General features: G+C 36.4%; 1 protein-coding gene across 1 annotated transcript in view; it reads left to right on the top strand.

Moving 5' to 3' along the window:
- Positions 1-25,619, top strand: part of ADAMTS19 (ADAM metallopeptidase with thrombospondin type 1 motif 19) — a 219,411-nt gene that overhangs the window by 109,658 nt on the left and 84,134 nt on the right. Inside the window, exon 10 of the mRNA XM_062189957.1 lies at positions 4,721-4,826. Coding sequence (XP_062045941.1) covers positions 4,721-4,826 — 106 coding nt within the window. The remainder of the gene's footprint in view (positions 1-4,720; positions 4,827-25,619) is intronic.

Below are 25,619 nucleotides of genomic sequence, written 5' to 3'. Positions count from 1 at the left end.
TTGCCAAACTCTTCGATGAGTTCCAGTAGTCTCTTAGTAGAGTTCTTTGGGTCCCCTAAATAAAGAATCATATCATCTGCAAAGAGGGATAGTTTGAGTTCTTCCTTCCCGATTTGCATCCCTTTAATTTCTTTTTCTTGCCTAATACCTCTGGCCAAAACTTCCAGAACTATATTGAATAGCAGTGGTGAGAGTGGGCATCCCTGTCTGGTACCAGATCTCAGCGGAAATGCTTCCAACTTTTCCCCATTCAATAGGATGTTGGCTGTGGGTTTTTCATATATTGCTTTGATTGTATTGAGGAATGTTCCTTTCATACCCAGCTTGCTTAGAGTTTTCATCATGAAAGGGTGTTGTATTTTATCAAATGCTTTCTCTGCGTCTATTGATAGAATCATATGGTTTTTCTTCTGCAGCCTGTTAATGTAGTGTATTACGTTGATTGTTTTGCGAATGTTGAACCATCCCTGCATACCAGGGATAAATCCCACTTGGTCTGGGTGGATGATCTTTCTGATGTGTTGTTGCATTCTATTGGCCAGAATTTTATTGAGTATTTTTGCATCTATGTTCATCAGGGATATTGGTCTGTAATTCTCTTTCAATGTTGCATCTTTTTCTGGCTTAGGAATTAAGGTGATGGTGGCTTCATAGAAAGAATTTGGGAGGATTCCCTCTTTTTCGATTGTTTTGAATAGTTTGAGAAGAATTGGAGTTAGTTCTTCTCTAAATGTCTGGTAGAACTCAGCAGTGAATCCATCTGGCCCTGGGCTTTTCTTTGTTTGGAGGGCCTTTATTACTGTTTCAATTTCTGTGTCAGTTATTGGTCTGTTTAGGTTTTCTATGTCTTCCTGGCTCAATTTAGGTAGGTTGTATGTCCTGAAACCAACAAATTATTAGAGAGCATTGGAGAAACCCTGCAAGATATAGGCACAGGAAAAGACTTCTTGGAAAATACTCCAGCAGCACAGGCAGTCAAAACCAAAATTAACATTTGGGATTGCATCAAATTGAGAAGTTTCTGTACTTCAAAAGAAACAGTCAGGAAAGTGAAGAGGCAACCAACAGAATGGGAAAAAATATTTGCAAACTATACTACAGATAAAGGGTTGATAACCAGAATCTACAAAGAAATCAAGAAAATCCACAACAACAAAACAAACAACCCACTTAAGAGATGGGCCAAGGACCTCAATAGACATTTTTCGAAAGAGGAAATCCAAATGGCCAACAGACACATGAAAAAATGTTCAAGATCACTAGCAATCAGAGAAATGCAAATCAAAACCACAATGAGGTTCCATCTCACCCCGGTGAGAATGGCTCACATTCAGAAATCTACCAACAGCAGATGCTGGAGAGGATGTGGGGAAAAAGGGACACTAACCCACTGTTGGTGGGAATGCAAACTGGTTAAGCCACTATGGAAGTCAGTCTGGAGATTCCTCAGAAACCTGAACATAACCCTACCATACAAGCCAGCCATCCCACTCCTTGGAATTTACCCAAAGGAAATTAATTTGGCTAATAAAAAAGCCATCTGCACATTAATGTTTATTGCAGCTCAATTCACAATAGCTAAGACCTGGAACCAACCCAAATGCCCATCAACAGTAGACTGGATAAAGAAATTATGGGACATGTACTCCATAGAATACTATACAGCAGTAAGAAACAATGTAACCAGGTCATTTGCAACAAGATGGAGCAATCTGGAAAACATCATGCTGAGTGAATTAAGCCAACCCCAAAGAGAGAAATATCATTTGTTTTCCCTGATCGGTGACAACTGAGCACCGAAGGGGAAACCTGTTAAGTGAAATGGACACTATAAGAAACAATGACCTGATTAGCTCTTGTCCTGACTCTAGATGTACAATGTAATACTTTATCCTTTTTAGTATTTGTTGTTGTTGTTGTTGTTCTAGTACTAGTGGTTGAACTCTGTAATTAACACACAATTATTCTTAGGTGTTTAAATTTTAACTGAAAAGTGATCCCTGTTAAATTTAAGAGTGGAAAAAGAGAGGGAGGAGATGTACAATTTGGGACATGCTCAACCGGACTTGCCACAAATGGTGGAGTTAGAAATGTGCCAGGGGATTCCAACACAATCCCATCAAGGTGGCATGTACCAATGCCATCTCACTAGTCCAAGTGATCAATTTCAGCTCATAATTGATGGCTCTGATAGGTCTAAGAGTCAAAGGGATCACACAAACAAGACAAGTGTCTGCTAATACTAACTGATAGAATCAAAAAGGGAGAGAAGGATCCAACATGGGAAGCAGGATACACAGCAGACTCATAGAATGGCAGATGTCCTAAACAACACTCTGGCCTCAGAATCAGCCCTTAAGGCATTCGGATCTGGCTGAAGAGCCCATGAGAGTATTGTAGGCATGGAAAGCCAAGATATCATGGAAAAAAAAAAAAAAGACCTAAATGAAAGATCTCTGTGAGTGAGATTCCAGTGGAAAGAACGGGGCCATCAAAGAAGGAGGTACCTTTCTCTGAAGGGAGGAGAGAACTTCCACTTTGACTATGACCCTATCGGAATAAGATCAAAGTCAGCGAACTCTAAAGGCTTCCATAGCCCTGGCAACTCATGACTAGAGCCTAGGGAGATTACTGACGCCATGAACAGGAGTGTCAAATTGTTTTTTTTTTTTTTTTTTTTTTTTATTTTTTATTAAACTTTTATTTAATGAATATAGATTTCCAAAGTATAGCTTATGGGTTACAATGGCTTCCCCCCTCCCATAACTTCCCTCCCGCCCGCCACCCTCCCCTTTCCCCTTCCATTCATGTAAAGATTCATTTTCAATTCTCTTTGTATACAGAAGATCAGTTTAGTATATATTAGGTAAAGATTTCAACTTTTTGCCCATATAGCAACATCAAGTGAAAAAACTACCATTGGATTACTAATTATAGCATTAAATAGCAATGTGCAGCACATTAAAGACAGAGATCCTACAGAATTTTTTTTTTCAAATTAATTAATTTTCTATGCCATTTCCATTTTAACACCAGGTTATTTTTTTTTTCATTTCCAATTCTCTTTATATACAGAAGATCACTTCAGTATTTAATTAGCAAAGACCTCATCAGTCTGCGCCCACACAGAAACGCAAAGTATAAAAATACCGTTTCAGTACCAGTCGTAGCATCACTTGGCTTTAGACGACACATTAGGGACAGATCCCACATGGGGTGTAAGTACACAGTGACTCCTGTTGCTGACTTAACAATTTGAGGAGTGTCAAATTGTTAAGTCAGCAACAGGAGTCACTGTGTACTTACACCCCATGTGGGATATGTCCTTAATGTGTTGTCTAATGTGAAGTGATGCTATAACTAGTACTGAAACAGTATTTTTATACTTTGTGTTTCTGTGTGGGTACAAACTGATGAGGTCTTTGCTAATTATATACTGAAGTGATCTTCTGTATATAAAGATAATTGGAAATGAAAAAAAAAACCTGGTGTTAAATTGGAAATGGCATAGAAAATTAATTAATTTTAAAAAAATATTATGTAGGATCTCTGTCTTTAATGTGCTGTATACTGTTATTTAATGCTATAACTAGTACTCCAACGGTAGTTTTTTCACTTTGTGTTGCTATATGGGGCAAACTGTTGAAATCTTTACCTAATATATACTAAACTGATCTTCTGTATATAAAGAGAATGGAAAATGAATCTTGATGTGAATGGAAGGGGAGAGGGAGCGGGAAAGGGGAGCGTTGTGGGCGGGAGGGAAGTTTTTGGAGGGGGAAGCCATTGTAACCCATAAGCTGTACTTTGGAAATTTATATTCATTAAATAAAAGTTTAATAAATGAAAAAAAAAGAAAAAAATACTGTTCTTTCCACTGGGATCTCACTCACAGAGATCTTTCATTTAGGTCTTCTTCTTTTTTCTTTTCCATGGTATCTTGGCTTTCCATGCCCACAATACTCTCATGGGCTCTTCAGCAAGATCCGAATGCCTTAAGGGCTGATTCTGAGGCCAGTACTTAAAAATTATATAATTGTTTGAAATCTCATAGTTTCTTTTATTAAGCAATCTCTGTTCAGGGATATGCATTGATTGGTAAAACAGTGTATAAATGTTTGCCTAAAGAATACTAGTTATTTCAGATATTATCATCTTTACTGACAATTTAAACCAAAAGACCAAATATCTTCCTAAATAGTTCATTTTGTATAATCTTTCAGTATTATATACTCTGTAGACAAGCTATCTTATTAGTTACAAAATTTTCAAGGAAAACTTTTCAATACTTAAAATATCACAGTTAATGTTTACATCATATTAAAGTATTATTTAACAAAATAAAATTTCAAAAACTTGTTAAAATTGAAAGATAAAGACTATAAAGTTTGCTTTTTCAGTTAACTTTTTGGTGTTCCTTTGAAAATAAGTTCTTAATAAAAATTGGAAAATATCTAATATACTTGCTTTTTTATTTATAATTGCTAAGTCATGACTTTATCTTACATGACAATGAATAGTGGTATTTATAAAATATATTCTTATTGTATGCCTAGATATTTAGTAGAATTACATTTGTAAGGATTAGATTTTATAGGTTAATATTGACATATTTGAATGGAAATAACTATCATTGCTATTCCTACTAATACTCTAAGGCCCAGTATAAATATGTACAATTTAAATAAGATCTGTGGTAATTAATATTTGTTTCTTTTAGGCATAGCTTACTTGAATGGAATGTGTAGTGAAAAGAGAAAATGTATTATTGCTGAAGACAATGGCCTGAATCTTGCATTTACAATTGCTCATGAGATGGGTCACAAGTAAGTAAAATTCATAGCTAGGATACATATTTAGTATCTAACTTTGTCATTTGAGTTATTGAATGTATAGCTTTTGATTTTTTTTTTCCATTTGGGCTTCAAGTTTTTGAAAAATCAGAGAAACAGAAGTGGGGAAACCATGGAACTTTGAAGGGTGTCTTCTACATGTTGTAACCATTCCACATACATTTGATAAAATTTTATTACAGACTTAAAGTCCTCATGAAGACTGTCATAATATGGTACATGATTGATTGCTCTATACATTTCTAAACAGTGTAACTGCAGCAATAATTATATGACCACAAAGTTATAATTTTTAGACATCCAAGGAAAACATTTGATAGAATGAAAATACTTCCTGCCTATAGTATTACCTCTATTTGTTACTGCAAGGCACAGAGTAGTTACCTTTGTATGTTGAGGTGTAACATACTTGCAACAGAATTCAATTAGACACATAATTAACATGTAGATAACATTAACTCTCAGACACAGTTGTAAGCACTTTACTTGGGTTAGTTCATTTAATACAAAAAACAAAGAAGTAGTCAGTATTGTAATTCTCATAGCAACACTTACCTAGCAATGGATTAGAGTACCTTTTCCCCCACATCCTTGCCAGCATTTATTGTTTATTGATTTCTGTATGAGAGCCATTTGAACTGGGGTGAGACCACATTGTGGTTTTGATCTGCAATAATACTTAAAATCTACTCTCACCAGTTTTCAAGCGACTGATTTTAATGTCACCATTTTTTAAATGTATGTATATACTTTCATTTTCTCCCATGTAGATTTTTGGTCTTCAATTAGTCAAGAATAGGAGGAGTTAGTTTGTTAATTCAATTAAAAAAAAAAAAAAGACCAGTATACTTCAGAAACATCATCCTTTGGGGAAAATATAGTCAAGGAGTGATAGTAATTGTATTTTTTTTTAAGATTTTTATTTATTTCTTTGACAGGTAGAGTTATAGACAGTGAGAGAGAGAGAGAAAGAGAGAAAGGTCTTCCCTCTGTTGGTTCACTCCCCAAGTAGCCACAACAGCTGGAGCTGCGCTGATCTGAAGCCAGGAGTCAGGTGCCTCCTCCCGGTCTCCCATGTGGGTGCAGGGCCCAAGCACTTGGGCCATCCTCCACTGCCTTCCCGGGCCACAGCAGAGAGTTGGACTGGAAGAGGAGCAGCCGGGATTAGAACCCCGTGCCCACATGGGATGACAGCGCCACAGGCGGAGGATCAACCTAGTGTGCCATGGCGCTGGGCCCAGTAATTGTATTCTTAATCTCAGTGTAATTTAGAAAATTTAACAGTATTGTCAGTTGTAGTTATAATAGGAAAAACCATGAGCATCAGTTGAAGGAAATTTTTTTTGAAATGTTGATAATAATATATAGAGGCAAGGAAATGTTATTAATAAACAATATTAAGAAAGCAAGTGAGAATTATAAAAATAAATGTAAATTTGTGAAGTATTATAATTTTTACTTTTTTAAAGATTTATTTACATATTTATTTGAGAGGTAGAGTTACAGCCAGAGAGAGGGAGAGACAGAGAAAAAGGTCTTTCATCTGCTGATCCACCCCACAAAATGGCCACAATGGCCAGAGCTGGGCTGATCTGAAGCCAGGAGCCAGCAGCTTCTTCTGGTTCTCCCACAGGGTGCAGGAGTCCAAGCACGTGGGCCATCTCCCGCTGCCTTCCTATCCTGTATCAGAGAGCTGGATCGGCAGTGGAGCAGGGGGACATGAACCAGTACCTATGTAGGATGCTGGCGCTACAAGCAGATGCCTAGCCTACTATACCACAGTGCTGACCAATAATATTTATTCCTTTTTTTTTTTTTTTTTGACAGGCAGAGTGGACAGTGAGAGAGAGAGACAGAGAGAAAGGTCTTCCTTTGCCGTTGGTTCATCCTCCAATAGCCGCTGCGGCCTGCACGCTGCGGCCAGCGCACCGCACTGATCTGAAGGCAGGAGCCCGGTGCTTCTCCTGGTCTCCCATGGGGTGCAGGGCCCAAGCACTTGGGTCATCCTCCACTGCACTCCCTGGCCACAGCAGAGACCTGGCCTGGAAGGGGGGCAACCGGGACAGAATCCAGTGCCCCGACCGGGACTAGAACCTGGTGTGCCGGCGCCGCAAGGCGGAGGATTAGGCTATTGAGCTGTGGTGCCGGCCAATTTTTATTCTTTAGCTGTGTATTAGCAGCATGATATATAAGCATTTTAGACATTAAAAATTATTGTTAAGTACCATGTGTAGTACAAAGTTCACTTAAAAAGTTGTATTTTCAAACAAACGTAGTTATAAACAGATATGCAAATTAATTTCTTCAATCTTGGTTGTATTCTAAAATACAGGAGGATGAATAATTAAAGGAACAAAACACAAATTAATTTAATAATATTCAAAGTCTTGTTCAATAACCTAAAACTACTTAGAAAATTAAGTGAAATAATTTAAGGAAAGAACACTTTGGCTTTATGTGGCAGAAACATTAATTTACTTGACTTTTATAGAGCTGGATCAAAAATCAACAGTGATGCCAAATGCATATGTAATACATGCTGGATTGGGACCAGGACATGTGATACATGTTGAAACACTCAGTTATTGAGAATTTGTGTTACCATTAAGCAAAATTTATCTCAAAAGTAAACATAGTGTTTGCTAGATGATGGACTGTGAGTGATAAAAACAGTGAAAGTAATGTTATCTTTCTATAATACAAATAGATAAGGAAATTTATATACATTATCTCATCATCAGAATCACTCAGTGTAAAATATACTGCAAAAAAATCAGAGAGAGTGGAAATTCAAAGAAATATATTGATATACAAGGTAACTTCAAGGAGTGTGAAAAAAGGAATGAGAAAAGTTTATTTTGACACAAAAAATTTATGAAATCTATATATACTTATATTCATAGTCCAATTTTCCATGAAGTTTTTGAAGACTCCTTGTAGTTATAGCCTTTCAAATAGGAAAAAATCTTTATGAATATTAGATAATTATAGATCCTATGTATCTGTGCACTTAATACAAATACAGGGAGAGCCCTTTGTACTCAGAGGTAGTCCCGGTTGGGGTGCCAGATTCTGTCCTGGCTGCTCCTCTTCCAGTCCAGCTCTCTGCTGTGGCCCGGGAAGGCAGTGGAGGATGGCCCAAGTGCTTGGGCCCTGCACCCACATGGGAGACCAAGAGGAAGCACCTGGCTCCTGGCTTTGGCTGTAGTAGCCATTTGGGGAGTGAACCAACGGAAGGAAGACCTTTCTCTCTTTCTCTCTCACTGTCTAACTCTGTCCAAAAAAAAAAAAAAAAGAGTCATCCATTTGCTATTTAAGTGAAACTCTTAAATCTTAACAGATCTTTCTTTTTATATTTCTCTGTTTTGCTAAATTATATAATTAGAAATATTCTTCAGTAAACTAATAATAAATGACAACATTATATAATTCTGTGAACCACAACTGTAGAATGATACAGTGATGCCACGAAAATGTTCAATTCAAGAATGCTTTCCTAATCACTCATGGAATGTTTCTAAACTGAGCTGAAAGGAGTGTGCTTGTGTTTGTTGTCTTGAATTTAATTTCTAGAAATTCTCAGAACAATTTCAGATATAGCTGAAATAATCAGCTTGGACCACCAAGTAATAAAAAATATCCCAGAGGCCTATTTGGGTAACTGAGAGGACAAAAATACTTTTATTATTATCACAAAAGTGTCAAAATCACTGCCAGAAAAATGTATTTTAAAATGTATTCAATTATAATACTGCAGTGTAACGAACCCACACTAAGAAAGAGGAAATAAATGATTGAAGCCAATGATTTTGGCTTCCCTTTAAAATTGTTTTTCTTCCTAAACAGTAGGTCATGGGAGTTAATTTTCCAATAACCAAAACTTTTGGCAATATAATATTTTTCTTAGTGGTACTGAATTAATATATATTCATGAAATACAAATGAGCTTTCCATTAAATTTCATTGCTTTGATGAATTTTAAAACATTATTTTTATGAATAAAAATACCTTTGAAATTGTTCATGAGTTTTTCTGTGGAAGGCATATGTGTATATGCACACAGTCATTGTTTTCTGTAACGTTTATAAACAACAGTTTGTTGAAGTAAGAGATTTTACTTAAATTTCCAGCCATAATTTATTACAAATATTAATTATAGTTTAGTTGCTTTGTTAGGGAGGGCACTAAGACTGCCTTCAGGTTAATTAATCTATAGCAGGACTCGTAAAATTCAGTGCAGCTATTTTACTCATGGTTACAATTTATTACCATGAAAGAATCTAGATTAAACTCAGCCAGGGAAAAAGTCACATAGGACAGAGTCCAGAAGACCCCAGGCTCAAGCTTCACTGTCCCCCTCCTGGCAGAGTTGGACAGAGTGTGCTTAATCTACATCAACAACGTAGGAAAACATGGGCACTGCCGGCATCCAGAGGAGCTACCTAGAGCCTTGGGACCTAGGACTTTTACTGGAACTGGGTCACGTAGGGGTGACTGACTGCCCACAACACAGGCCTTCGGGCTCCATCCTCTCCAGAGGTCAAGCTGGCCCTTGTCTCTCACCATCAGTCACACAGGTAGTGTAAACTGCCATGATCCAAAGCCTCCCGGGGAACAAAGATATTCCTGTGAAGACACCATGGCTGGATATTCCAAGGGCTTAAAGGTTACCTCTCAGAAGCCAGGCCAAGAAAAAAAAAATGTTTGTTTAGAATGTGCAGGTTCTGGACCACTCACATACTGAGTTCACTACTAGACAACTGCAAAATATTTTTAAAGTTTCAAAATCTCATACTTGTCTTCTTTTGTTAGCAGGCATTGGGTTTAATATCCTGCGTTCAAATATAAATCCAATGTCAGAGAGCCTTGAGCTAAGAACGTTCTGTGGTTATCTTCAGCTCACAGAGGAGGAAACTGAAGCTCACAGAGATGCACTTTTTAGGGTCAGCTCTTTTTGTACTGAGGACATTTTCTTTTGATTGAATTGATTGTAAATATTTTCCTGGTTGTAATAGTTAATTTACTTTTGATTTTTAATATCAACCTGCAGTTTTTATTAGTCATCAAATTTCTTATTATCTTTTTTAAATTTCTTCTATAGCTTTTTTGCAATTATAGGTATCCCTCATTCTAAAATTAGGAAAATACATTTTTATAATTCTATATTCTCTCACCATTTAACATTTTAAGTCATCTAAAATGTATTTCATTATATATAGTAAAAATCTCTCCATGAAATTTGTATTTCTCATTAACTGTTCAATAAATGGTCTTACTATTGCAAGTGTGGGCTGTGATGAGATGGAGCCATGCCAGTATGTAGCACACTGCTTGCATCATTGAAAGTCTTTAAAAAAAATTAACTAAAATAAACTGTATGCTTATGTGCTTAGGGATGAAGCTGATTTTCACACCAACATCAGCTACTTTTCTGGACTCAAATTCGTCATAAAACAAGTTAGCCAAATGACAGCTCTGACAGATTCTGAGTAGCGCTTGCAGCATGACAGATAGGGTAGGCCCGTGTTCATTGGTGTCAGTGTCACACCTGGACATTGAATTATAGTTTCTGGGGAGCAGTCCTTTGATTTTTTAACCTTGAAAGATCTTCTATAGCTGTACAAGTATACTTCATAATGTCCGTGAGGAGCAGGTGTTTAGCATAGCAGTTAAGACAATTGAGTCTCGTAGTGGACAGCCTGGATTCAATCCCAGCTCCGGTTCCTGATTCCAAGTATGTACTAATACCAACCATGGGGAGCAGTAGTGATGGCCCAAGTAATTGGATTTCTGCCATCCATGCAGGAGACCTGGGTTGAGTTTTAGGCTCCTGTCTTAGAGCCATTCTTTGTACCTATCTTCAAGGCTGTAGGCATTTGAGAAGAAAACAGCAGGTGGGAATTGTCTGTCTCTCTATCCCTCTCTCTGTGTCTCTCTGCCTCTCAAATAAATACAATTAAAATATTTTTTAAGTTCATGGAAAAATGGAATTGAAAGACAATACTATGGCTGTCTTCATTTATGAGTGAAGTAATTTTAGATATGATTAGTTGAAAATGATCAAAGTTATTCTTTCATACAAATATTTGGTGTACTTGAAATTGTTTTGTTATATAAGTAAGGAAATGAATATATAAATATATACACACACATTATATGTTCTCTCTCTGTCCCACTCTGCACACACACATGAACACAGATACACACACATACACCCTTCAGAAACCACCACATACCTTTTTTCTTTGGGTCTTCGAATGATTTAATCCACTTGGTGGATTCCAAAGACAAGTAAAATAACCACATATCACTGTCTATGGTTATATGAAAACTGAGCTACAAATCTTAGGTATTGTAAATTATAGGCATATAAATTATCAGGGAAATACTAATTTTAATGATACTTATAAATAACATAATCCTGTGACCATTTACTGACCTTGCTATATCTGGAGATTTAAAAAGAGCAAATCGTTGTGCAGGATTAGATGTTGGGGGCCAAAGACGTCTGCTCCCACCTAAAGAAGGAAAGCAGCGATAATATCTTTATTGTAGAGATGATCGTTGCCAAAGCTCACACAGCTAGTCAGTGACTGAGTGGATGTTCAAAGCCAAGTCTGTCCTAATCCAAAGCCCGTGTTATTAATTACAGTGTTAGGCCAGAAATGTGGAAGAGCTCTCCAAGCTAAGTTAATAAGTTAACTCTGCCTAACTTACATCTGACCTGGCTCTGGATCATCTGTCCCCACTTTATCTCTGAATCCCCCCCCCCCCCTTTACTCATGGTCCCACTTGTTCTCGGCACTGCATCCTCAACAAAGTTCGTGGTGTTTTCAGTGCAATGAGCACACTACGGGATGCAGACACGTGCTGCGTGCTCTACCTGGGATACTTTCACTTTCCCCCTTTGATTATTTATTTCCTCCTGTTAATAGTTCATTTGTCAGGTCAGGAGCCCTTTCCTAAAGAAGCATTCCATGTAGGTCAATCTCTAAGAACCGTTTTAATAGCACTACCTCCTTTGTTCATCTGTTAGGTACCTAATTCACTGAAGTGGAAGCTCCAAGAAGCAATGAACCATATCTATTTTTGTTTATCACAGGATTCCTAATGTATTTGATAGCACTTAATGTATATTAGTAATTCAATGAATATATAGCAAATAATTGAATGATTTAACATGTGTAGTAGTTGTTTTAGCCCAATATTCTTATGCAAAGAATGTCAGAGAAACCTGAGGAGAGAACAGATGCATGCATATTCAAATTGTTGAGGATATTTTTTATATTGCATAAGAGGTTCAAGAAGTTACCAGGTAAAGCTTTTTAAAAACAGTATCCTGTATTTTGAAGTATACCCAAGGTCACAGAGAGTAGGGGCATTCTAGGACACACATGTAGAAATGACACTCCCCACCCTGAACGTGTTGCCACTGAGGTCTTCTTATCCCAGTAAATGGAAGCTCTGTTCTTCCAATTGCTCAAAGACCAGGAATTACCTGAGCCCTCTCTCTCTCTCATGGTCCACATTCAGCTGTGGGCTGTTGACACTCCCTTCATAATACACACAGAATCTGATGACTTCTCATTGGTCTGCTGCTAACGGTATACTAAGTCAGCATCATTTCTCCGTATTATTACTGTAACCAGTCTTTCAGTTTCATCCTTTCCTCCTTACAGTTGATTCCAACTCAGACACAGGAAGATTGTTTTAAAGCATAGCAAATTGCCTGACTTCCTTGCTGAGTACCTTCCAGTAGCTTCCTGACTCCCCTGCCATGATGGTCCACAAGATTCTCCATGTTCTAGCCTCCTTCCCCTGTGGCCATTCCTCTCCTTGCCCACTATGCTCCTGTTGCAGGGCTCCTTGCTGTAACTGAATCACAGAAACTGAACGCCTACTTTAAGGCATTTGCCTTTGTTTTTCTTTCTACCTGGAACATTGTTCTCTAGAACAGCTGCTTTCTTTACATTTTCTATAGCTCTCTCAGTATAGCCTTTCATATAACATCTCTTAAAATAGCATTTCTTAAAATTGTAAACATAAATACTGTCTTGGTTTATTTCCCTCTACCTAATTTAATTTTCTTCATAAAACTTTTCAAGACTAAACTATCTATTCACCCTCTTACATACTTCTCTATCTATTAATTATTTATTTTACATAATGAATTTTTGTCTCCTTAAATACTGCTAGTGTTTAAAAAATTAGTACTTTGGTATTTGGTACATTTTATATACTAAAAATTATGCTTGATGAATGAATGTATAAACTTGCTATTTTTAAAAATGCATGATCTATAAGCTCTTATGCTCTATAGAGAAGCACATATACAAATGTACTAATTTTCTAGTAGATATGAATAAAATATTCTGCTTAAGGAACCTATGTGTTATTACCAATATCATAATAAAAAGCTGGCATTTATTTTCACATTAAAATTCACATTAGAATTTTGGATTTAACAGAAGTCGAGAAGACTAATATTTTTCATCTCCATTTCAAACACACACAAAAGAACAAAAATGAATATTACTGTTTTTTTATAAATAGGCTACTAAAGAGTCAGAAAATTTTTCCATGTGGTAAAGATAGGAGGGCTCTACTGAAATGAAAGAGTTTGAAGTTGTCACACACAGGGGGCTGAGTCTTGATGTCGGGCAGAGGATCTGAGAATATAATACACTGCGGTGTATGGAAGCTGTATTTTCAGAGCCCCTTGCCTGGCAACATGTGTCTCCAGCCAACTGGAAGTAAATGATTTGCTTCAGGCCACAGAATAAAGGAGAATCCGTTGGAATCAACTAAGACCTAACTGCATACTTTCAAAGCATAAGGCAAACATGAACAAAACTACAAGCAGAAATAGGTGTAACTGTAACCACAGTGGGGCTTACCACAGCTCTAGTAAGTTGATTATTCAAGGGAAGGGAAAGGTCTGTTTGGAAATCATTTGAACAGCTACCAAGAGTGCTTTCTTAGTTATAGATCCTGCAGCCAAAAATGAAGACTATCTCTTTGCAAGCACACCAGATATTTACAAAGGATGACTTTGTATTATTTTATTATACAAGTGTAAAGACATATTGAAAATTAATATACTAAGGAACTTTTATAATCAGAGTTCCATTAAACAACTAATAAATGGGAAACTAGAAAACATGTACACTTAGAGCTTTAAAAGTGTTCTTTGAAAAACTAGGTTACCAAATAAGAAATTGTCATGAAAACAGTTTATTCTAAAAAGTAAATCATAACAAATATGCTGTATAATACTTTTGAGGCATACAGGTAAAGCAGAGAACAGAGGAAAATGAGTAGCTTAAAATACACATATAAAAATTAATCATGACAAATTCTCGAATTAGAAAATTACAAAAACAATGATATAGTAAAAGAAATTGTAAAGAAATGAGTAATATTAATGAAATGGAGAAAAAAATATTAGAAATGAATGACAAAGCCAAAATTAGATCTGTGCAAATTCAAGTAAAAATAACTCAATAATATTACAAAGGAATCCTAACAGAAAAATGGAAGACATTAAAAATACTAAGAAAATGTACTGAATACTTTTATGTCAAAATTAAAAACCGATGAAGATGAAATAGAAAAATTCTAAGAAATAAGAATAGAAGAACCTAAAGGTCTATTACTACTTAAATAAATTGAATGAGGACTTTAGAAATTTTCCCAAAGAAAATACCAGTCCAGACATTGGAATAGCTTCAAGGAATAAATAACACTAATATTAATCTAATTTTCTTAGAAAATGAAGGAACACTCTCCAACTCATTATTTGAGACAAGTATTAATGTAACATAAAATAAACCAGGTAATTAGGAGGAAAAAATTACAGTTCATTTTTATCTGAAAATTACTCAAAAAAGACAATGAAATATTTTCAAAATAAAGCAACAATGTATAAACAATGTTAAACAAAAGTGATAAAGTTGACTATATCAGGATAGCAAAAGTAATTTATCATTTAAAATGTTAAAATCATATTAACAGATTAAAAGTAAAATGAGTACTGCTTCACTAGGTGTGGAAAATCATCAAATGGATGTTTATTTACCAAAAAAAAATGGCATATTTAAAATATTTATTTATTTGAAAGGTAGAGTTACAGAAAATAGGAGAGAGAGAGAGAAAGGGCTTTTCTATCTGCTGATTCACTTCCCAAATGAATGCAACAGCCAGGGCAGGGCAGGATCCCAGAAATCCATCCTGGTCTCCTGTGTGAGCAGCAATAACCACAGACTTGGGCCATCGTTCCCTGCTTTCCCAGTTGCATTGGCAGGGAGCTGGATAGGAAGTAGAGCAGCCAGGCTATGAACTGGTGTTCATTTGGGATGCCAGAGTCACAGATAATGGGTTAACCCATTGAATAAATAACAAATATTATTCTTAATGGTGAAACATTAGTGACATTCCCTCTGAAACTAAGAAAACAGTGATGATCTCATGACACTGACTGCTTTATTTTTTTTTTTAAAGATACATTTACTTATTTGAAAAGCAGAGTTACAGAGAGGCACACAGAGAGAGAGAGAGAGAGAGAGAGTCAGTCTTCAATCCTCTGGTTTACTCCCCAAATGGCTGCAGCAGCCCGAGCTGGGCAATCTGAACCGAGGAGCCTGGAGCTTCTTCTGGGTCTCCCACATGGGTGCAGAGGCCCAAGGACTTGGGCCATCTTCTACTGTTTCCCCAGGCCATAATAGAGAGCTGGATCAGAAATAGAGCAGTTGGGACTCGAACCAGCACCCATATGGGATGCTGCAGGCAAGACACCTGCTTCTTAATGCATAGAGGATACAAACAGGTGTAGTATGGCAGAAAAATAAATAAAAGTTGCATATATGAGAATGGAAAAAGACACTTTTTATTTTCGAATAATTACCTAAATTAAAATATAATGTCTAAGCAATGCATAGAATTTTGAGTTTATTTTATTTTTATATTATTATATATTATATAATTATGTGTAATTATAGATTTTATTATATATTATATATAGTTTATTGATTATATAAGATAAATATACAAATTCTGTGTACAACAAAAGTACAAAATATCACTTAAACAAGAGGATACTATTTACTGTAACAATGGAAAGTACAGTCTACTTGGAAATCAATTTAACCAAAAATGAAATGTACATTTCTATTAAAAATGATTAAATTAAATCTATATCAGTGAATGGGTGAGTATTCCGTGTTGGAGGATTATTGCATTGCCATAAAGCTCTCACCTCTGCTGTGAATGATTTAGAGGCTAATGATAATTCCAATAAATATAACATCGGGGCTTTTTAAGATGAAAGTTTAAAGGTCTTTACAAAATGCTTCTGTAAATGAAAATAGCCAAAATATACTGGACAAGGGAAGAGATGATGGTGGGGATGCAGATAAGGGTGGACAAGATGGAGAATGATGTGAGCACCTTGCTCTAACAGAAACAGAGCTGTTGGAAACTATGGTAACAAAACTTTATGGTGTTTATTCAGGCAGCTAGAAGGATAGAACAAACAGAATCAAAAATAGGTCCCGACCTGCATAGACACCTGATGTCTGATGAGGACATCATTTTCTCCACCGCAGATCAGTGGAGAACATAGTAACTGTTCAGAGGAATGTGAGTATAATTGGATTTCCACATGTATAAAAATGATATGCAACACTTTTTCAGAAAAGATATAAAAATCTATTCCATATAAGATGAAGACTGAACTTTGGTAGATAAAACCTTTAAGAAAAAAATGTATGCTACTATCTTAATAAATTCAGCCCTGCAGGAATTTCTAAAACAACACACAGAAAGAAGGCAGAAGCAAGAGGTCTGGTTGCAAAGATTGACAAGATTCTTCAGTGTTAAATTTTTTTTTTAATTTTCCTTCTTTAATACTTAATTGATACAAGTGTTCTATATGAATATTCCTTCCATACTTAACTCACATCATGCTACATACAAAGACTCACATATATAGTATGTACATACATATATATTGTCTATATTTGTTATGATCATGTTGTAATTTAAAAACAAAAATGGAAAGGTGGTAGCAAAATGAACATTATCTGTATACTTGGCAAACACAGGACAATCTACTAAAAATTTCTTAGAAACAATATAATAATAGTATTGACCTATATAAAAATTAAAGACTATTTATAAACTGTAAAGAAAGAACTATCTGGTAACAAAAGTAATAGGAATCTGATTCTCCTTTTTAGACATCATATCACAATACAGCAGATGTTCTGTACAGTGATATTTCTGTTTGGTTGGCATTCTATTCACCTTTTAATAGGGCACGTCTGTGATCTGGATCAGTAGCTATGTTTGACAAAAAGTCATGCAGTAGACTTTGCAAAACTGATTATTACCACAAGGGAAAAGATAAGTCAGAAGATAAGCCACAATCAGTGAAAATTTACAACATACGTGCTATGTAATATTTCCTTAATCTAAAAGGAGTTCTTATGAATCAATACACAATGGGTAAAACTACATTAGAAAAGTAGCAAAGGCATGGCCAGCGCCGCGGCTCAATAGGCTAATCCTCCGCCTGTGGCGCCGGCACATCGGGTTCTAGTCCCGGTCGGGGCGCCGGATTCTGTCCCGGTTGCCCCTCTTCCAGTCCAGCTCTCTGCTATGGCCCTGGAGTACAGTGGAGGATGGCCCAAGTACTTGGGTCCTGCACCCCATGGGAGACCAGGAGAAGCACCTGGCTCCTGGCTTCGGATCAGCGCAGTGCGCCGGCTGCAGCGGCCATTGGAGGATGAACCAACGGTAAAGGAAGACCTTTCTCTCTGTCTCTCTCTCTCCCTGTCCACTCTGCCTGTCCAAAAAAAAAAAAAAAAAGTAGCAAAGGCAGAAATTGAGTCACAGTTTCTGTGAGATAAACCCTAGCACTGAGGCACAGGTTACATGAGATAACCGCAGAGTGCTCCTTCCTCCTGTGTGATCTTAGACATCTACTCAGATAACTCCTACTGCCCCCACCTTAAGTGCTACCTGCTTCCCGTGGTGTGAAAATTCCTCCACCCTCCTCTCGTTTTTTTCTTACTGTTCTTTCAGATCAGTTCTTCAAAGCATGACTAAATATGTAGATTCCGTTCCCAGGTTCATGCTGTGACAGGTCTATGAAATTTTCAGTGCCATTTTTTCAGAACTGCAGGTTTACATTTTCTGTTTACTTGTTGTATATGTCCCTCACGAGAGAGTGCTTCTTGAGAATGGGATTGTGTTTTTTTTTTTTTCTTTGCTTGTTCTGCCCTTTTGTTGTTGCTGCTGTTGGCTTTTATCATTTAACATTATATTCCTGATACCTTTCATAGGCATTCAATGAGTTCCTGTTAAATTATGTCTTCATAACAATATTAAGTGAATGAAGAGCACTGGAGTGTATGGGGAAACATTATTAAACAGGTTTTAAAGGAGTGTGAGATGGTGCACTGTTTTTGGAGGCGTGTGGCAGTATCTTTCAAAATTAAAGAGAACCACTACCCAATAATGTAGACATTGTTGTGGATAGCTTCATCTCCTGTTGCCAGTTTTGAGTACAGTGCAATTAAAGTTGCAATTTATTATGTATTCGTGTATCTTGGCTTGTAGTATCATTGAACAACTCTTTTCTTCTTGTTTAATTTAGCCCCATTACTTTAAAAATAGGTAACAAAAAAAGATGATAAAGAACTAGAATATGGCCACTGTTTTCCATTAATTAAACAGTATTTTCTGACCTTTTACTATTTATTTTATAGCAGAATAGTGTTTTCCTAATTATAAAAAGTATCTTTTTAAGATATGTTATTTGCTTTGAATAATACTATGGACATAAAGTTGTGGGAAAAAATATTTGTCTGTAATTCATTGCATTTTGTGCTTTCAGTTAGTGTACCTATGATTTTAATTGTTATAGATAACGTCATGAAATGAGAGTTCTATATTTCTGACTTAAAAGAGGCTGCATTAAACATATGCCACTTACTAAGAATTTCATACAGAAACTAGATTGTCCACTTAACAGAAATGTTGATTTGGACAGCTTTACATTAAGTGAGGAAAGTTACTTATTTGTTACATCATTATAAAAGTAGAGTTTGTTGTGGCCAAAAGTACATATTGATTATGGGACAACATGAATAAGTACTGGAGACCTAATGAAGTCCATGGTGACATTAGTTGTTAGTACAGAAGTTGAATTACGGAATAGCTCTGAAGTGTTGTCATCCCCCAAAAGTGGTAACTGTGTTCACAAGCTTCATTATGGTTACTAATTCATGGTATAGTGTACATGACAAATATATAGAACACTTATTTGTGAGTCATACCTCGGTGAAGCTGGGAATAAACAAAGTGTAAGTTAAGTTCCACCTCTCCAGTAAGAAGCTAACATTTGCCCCAAGAGACATGCTGTCACACGTTAATTTGGTTAATCCCTCCCAGCTAGCAGAAGCATTCTTTTTAGAAGGGAATGTAATTTTTGCCTTTGTTTCTGCATTTATGTGCAGTATTCTATTTTTTATAAGGGAGAGATTTCCTGTAAAAGGAGAGACACAAACAGCAAGAAATAATTAAGAAATCAATATAAAAGAAATATATCATCCACTAGAGCTTTTAGAGAGTGAAATGGATAAAATAGTGATGGATTACTATAACTGACAAGAAACAAATATGCTCTAAAAAGGCACTATTCCTTAAAATGTCCAACATTAATTTTTTTCTTTACTATTCCTTGACTCAGTAAAATTGGTAATGGCTACATGTAAACATACTATCCCTACATTGTACTCTTTAGAATTCTTTTTAGCAAAAGTCACAAATATCTTCCCCTACTGTATATGCCTAGGTAATGTTAGGATACACCTAAGAGAACAGATGAGAAGGAAAGTGTATTATGAATGATCAGCCTTGGGCTTGAATGCTTCTTGTGCCAGCTACTTGATGAATGAGCTTGGGGATGTCATTCTTTCCTTACTGATTTTATTCATCTATGCAATTTGGAAAAATTTTCCTTACAAGGTTCATTGTTAGGATTGGCCATACTCTAATATCATGGCAAAATTTGGCACATAATATAGAGTGAATGAATGATGGTCATAATTAGAATTATATTTATTTTATGAATGCTTTAATGTACAAAGGAGAATTTCAGCAGACAATGGCCTAACATGTCTGTGTTCATACTTGGAGTGATTTCATACCCTTCAGAGTTTCTTAACCAGATTGGCAGGAAGTTTGCTTATCATGAAGTGTCTTGTAATGCACTAACACAGCTTTTGTATTTGATACTTTATTTAGACAATGATGCACTTAAAGTAATAAGCAATCAGTCCAAGTTAATTATCTTAATGGGACTTTAGCCATTAAGAAGGAGTCTTTGAGAAGGGAATATGGCAACTGTCCCATACCAGATTCTCTCCAAATGTAGGTTTGGATGTTGCACTGAGTAGGTGAAAGTGGGGGAAAAAAATCACCCAGCTAATGAATGGTTTTGCAAGAATTGGCTTTCCGTTTTCATTGCCCTAAAGTATCTTGGCAAATGTAAGGCCAGTAACTTTCCTTAGGCGGATCATCTGCTAGTTTTTAGGCTTAAAGTTTCAGAGTTGACAAGAGGTCATCTTAGTTTTTACTTTTCATCTAATTATGGAATATTTAGTGGCTTCTCTGATTCTTTATCAATTGAAAAATCAGCAAACATTTGTTAGTAACACATTGAACTAAATAATTGAATGAATTAAAAAGAAAATTTCTTGGGGCCTGCATTGTGGCATAGTGGATAAAGTTGCCTCCTGCAATGCCAGCATCACATAATGGTGTTGGTTGGTGCCCCAGATCCTCGACTTCCAATCCAGCTCACTGCTAATAGCCTGGGAAAAGAAGCAGAATATGTTCTGAGTGCTTGAGCCCCAGCCACCCATGTGGGAGACCTGGATGAATCTCCTGGCTCCTGGCTTCAGCCTGGCTGAACTCAGCTGTTCTTGCAATCTGGGGAGTGAACCAGCAGATTGGAGATCACTCTGTCTCTCCCTCTCTCTGTGTAACTCTAGCTTTCAAATGCATAGATAAATAAGTCTTTTTTAAAAATTAGGCATTTCACTATCTGTAAGCTTTACACTTAAAAAATGTGATAATCTCCCTCTCTCTCTGTATATATATTATATATTATTTAAGGTTACCTAAAATTTAAATATATATATATATGTTATTTAAAATTCACCTGAAACACAAAGCAGTTATATTATTTCTTGCATGCCATATATTTTAAAGGCAGAGAAGTTAAGGATCATGAAAAATGTAGGCTGAAGTTTATTGAAGAGTGCTTTATAGAGGAAGAAAGTCTTAAAATTCGAGTTGGATTTGTAAATGCGGATTAGCAGAGGAAAGTGTTCTAATAGAAAGGAACTGCAGAAAAGTTATGCTAGAATTAACTGTTCCAGCGAAAATTAGATTGAATTCAGTTTGCAGATGGTTTGAATAATGGGATAAACAGTGAATTCTATCTTTGAGGATTTTGGTTTTCAGAAATTTGAGTAAATGAAAATCATCAAGAAAATATACTAAATTGCAGTGTCTTGGGTCTTGTCTATTTTCTTTCAGTGGTCAAAGAAGGGGCCCATAACACTCCACTTTAACTCATTTATCATCATGTCTTCTGATTCTGAATCAAGTGGTCCGTTATCTATATTTTCAGTATCTCTGCTTTATGTGGAATATTACATTACACAAGAAATTAGCCTTTTCATACTAATACAGTCATAAACAAATAGCATCCCTAAAACTTGACTACATGTAGGCAAAGAGTTGAGCTCAGTCCAGAATAGGTCACAGCAATCTGAAAGTGAAGAAAACCAGTACCTGTCTTGGTTAACAGCAGGATGGGTGGAATGAATAGGGGCTTTTAAAGAATGTGGAGTTTACAGGATTCAAGCCATCTACTGGCAGTTGAAGGGCAAGAGATAGGATCTTCCAATCCCAGTACATGATCAACTCTTTGAGAGTAGGAATTGAGTCTTAGTTGATTATGTGACCCTAGTTCATCACAGTACCAGCACATAGTGGATTCTCAACAAGTGTTCGTTGTATTGCTAGATAACCAGGCCATAAAATCCACCACAAAGTCAGAAGGAATCTCTTTATCTACCACTTCTTTTCTGTTTTTTAAGTTCTAATTTTGACTTTGTTTCTTACTTTTCGAAAGCCTTTTGACTTTACCAGTAGAAGTAGTCATTTCATTATTTTGTGCAAATTGAAATAATTTGTGATTTAAAATATTTAATAAGTCTAGTTTTTTCTCCACAAGCACATAGTAGTGAAATTACATCAAACCAGTGATACTCACTGAATTACATGAAAATAAGTGCATTTTATAGAAATATTATCCACTTCTAGTTAGATATTACAATTTTTTTTCTTTTATTAATGTTTCTACATAATATATGGCTTTCAGTGGGAAGTATTATGTCATGAAAAATGTTTAATGTAGTCTGAAAAAAATCCAGCGCTTTAAAAATATTTGTTTACAAATCAGATCCTTTCTAAATTACCCAAAAAATGTGAGTGGGTTCATATGCTGTCCTCTCTAACTCTTTAGACATCAAAAGGGACCATCTTCAAACTCCAACTGCTTCTCCAGCTTTCCACAGGATATCACAAAACTTCCTGGCAGGGACTTTTAAACAAGCTGAGAAGTTTTATAAGATAAAAATATTTTTTCAGTTGACTTGACAACCATGTACAATGTTAGTGGAGAGTTTATTTGCCCAAGGCTCTTTGTCAAAATGAATTTAAACTGAGATTATTAAAATGTAGTTCAGTTGCACGGTGTGAGGAGAGGTGTTGCTAATGTCTTACTTAGAGAATGTTTTCCACACAGTGCATGCTACTTGGTTACAGAGATTTAGATAGAGAGGTATATTCCTGTTAAAACAGCAGAGGTGTTTAAAGTTATTTAAAGTTATTTCAAGAAAACAATGAGTCAGAAATGAAGAGTTTGGGTCCAGAAAGAGAAGCATTCTAATGGGGTGGTGTAGAGTTCTATCTGCTTGAGTATCATATGCTTGGGGGTAAGCCATAGCTCCACCGTTAACCCCAGTGCCCCCTCATCTGTAAAATACCAGTCCTCTATTACAAACATCGTGGGGACATTGTAAGGATTAAATGACATCATCACTGCAAATGATTCATATGGTGACTGGCATAGGTAAATGTCCACAATTCATGGCTTTCTTTTGAATCTGTACAATCAGGACTAAACAATGGCTCTCATCATTCCAGATGTGTGGCTGAAAAGAGAAAGGCCTGTCCCAATTTAATGGTAATCTTTTCTGTTACAAGTTAAATAGCTTTAGGAAAATTTCACTAATGATAAACAAAGCTTGAATCACCCGATCTCTCCACAGCTAAAGCTCATTTCTCACATGAGAATCAGGATCCCACAAGGAAAAGGATTATCTGGATGAGAGGTTACAATCTTCCCCAATTTAGAAAATCATAGCCCTTTGGGAAAATGTCCAAATTGCTAAATCTTGGAAGCAGTCCTTTTCCTTCTCTCAAATGGACACATTATTTAGGAAGTGTTGTTATTTTTGAGAAAGTCCAGTTGCCTTTCAAAAATAATAGCTTTTGTGTATGGTTTGAAAGACCACATCCCCACAGATGGAAGAGCTGAGCATGTTCCATGTGGCAAGTGGCCCATGATGAACCATCACCGTGGTGTGTGCTGCAGCCAGGATACGTGCCCGGGGGGAGGTGATGATCCTGTTGGGGGCCGCAGCAGAAGCATGCAGTTAGACACTGAGGCATCTTTGTCAGTTTGTGAGAATGCCATACTTATAATTTCTCAATTTAATCCCTAAGCAAATTCTTGCCATTATTGTGTTCTTGGTTCTTCTGAAGTCTAGACCTTCACCAAAGAAAGGAAACACAACACATTACTTTTAATGATAAGTATCTGTATGTCTCTTTTGGATCAATCAGAATGATAGCGTAGAATCTCTGTGACTTACTGCCCTGTGTAAAGGATCATGATGAATCCTTACCCTGTTTGAGGCACTGTGCAGGTTCTTTATAACATCCTCAAATGGTCCTCACAGCACCTCAAGCAGGAAAAGCATATTTAACACTGGAGGACACCAAAGCATCTTTATTTATTGATCACTATGTAACTTGGTGGGAAGATACTGAGATTAAATCTCCGACTTCAGGGGACTGGTGTTGTGGCACAGCAGGTTAAATTTGCAATGCTAGCATCTGATATGGACTCTGCTTCCCGTCCTGGCTGCTCCACTTCTGATCCAGCTCTCTGCTAATGGCCTGGGAAAAGCAGGAGAGGATGGCCCAAGTGTTTTACCAACATGGGAGACCTGCATGAAACTCCCTCCTGGCTTCCACTTGGCACATACCTATCCATGTGGCTATCTGGGGATTGAACTAGTGGATGGAAGATCTTCTCTCTTCCTCTGTCTCTCCTTCTCTCTCTGTAACCATGACTTTTAAACAAATAAGTGAATCTTAACAAAAATATTTCCAACTTTAATGTCTTTCCACTCAACCCTCCAATATTCTATTGGTTCATACTTATTTCATATGACCCCTTATTTTTTCTATTTATTTCTAAATTATGAAAAAAAATTCTATCTTTTCTGTTACTTACTTGATTAATGTATGTTAATTCAGACTCCCTTTGAAGACATTAATTAGGATAGAAAAGAGGAATATGATTCACCAGGGAAGTTTTTTAATAGCATGAGTATAAGTGAAAAGTGATAAAATAGTGTTTTTTCAGTTTTATTTGTATCAAAATTTCATGGTCAAAGTTAGCAGAAATTGTGAGAATAGTTACTTTATTAATTAATAATACAGATGGAACTTATTTATTCCTTTCATATCAATTTTTTCCTTTGAAAACATATTTAATTGTAGCAACTGTGACTCAAATTCTTACTTGAACTTCAAAATTTGACAGTCTTGAAAATTTTTGATTTGTGAAAATTTAAGGTTTATAAATTTTACCTAGTAACTTAATAGTAATTACTTTAATTCAATGTTGTAAAATATAATGTAGAAATTGATATAAATTTTATAAATCTTTCCTTATGAAATACAATTTCATCAATTATCTAGACCATACAGAAATAGAAAAGGGGACAGTAGGCTCTCTTCATCCATCATCTCTGAGTTAGCAGGTACAAAAGCAAACTTTCTTCTTTGTTCAGTATTTTTTTTTTTTTGACAGGCAGAGTTAGACAGTGAGAGAGAGAGAAATGGAGAAAGGTCTTCCTTCCGTTGGTTCACTCCCTATAATGGCCACTACAGCCGGCACTGCGCCAATCCAAAGCCAGGAGCCAGGTGCTTCCTCCTGGTCTCCCATGCGGGTGCAAGGCCCAAGCACTTGGGCCATCCTCCACTGCCCTCCTGGGCCACAGCAGAGAGCTGGACTGGAAGAGGAGCAAACGGGACAGAATCTGGTGCCCCAACTGGAACTGGAACCCGGGGTGCTGGCGCCACAGGTGGAGGATTAGCCTAGTGAGCTGTGGCACCGGCCTATTTGTTCAGTATTAATCCTCACTCACAAATAATATGTTTCATGGCTTGTTATGAAAGCTCATAGAAAATTATGTGTATGTTTGCTGAAATAGGAGTGAGTCTACAAGATGGCTTAGTTCAGTATTTCAATGTGGGTTGCAGAGTATGACTCATATACTCCTAGCTTTTAGCTGAAATAGTCATTGTCTTCAAGAATTTGAAGAGAAGGGG

This window comes from Lepus europaeus, chromosome 4 (assembly GCF_033115175.1).
Source record: "Lepus europaeus isolate LE1 chromosome 4, mLepTim1.pri, whole genome shotgun sequence".
In the NCBI taxonomy this organism is placed as follows: Eukaryota; Metazoa; Chordata; class Mammalia; order Lagomorpha; family Leporidae; genus Lepus; species Lepus europaeus.
Note: the sequence above shows the minus strand (reverse complement) of the source record. Positions and strands in the feature narration are given on the sequence as shown.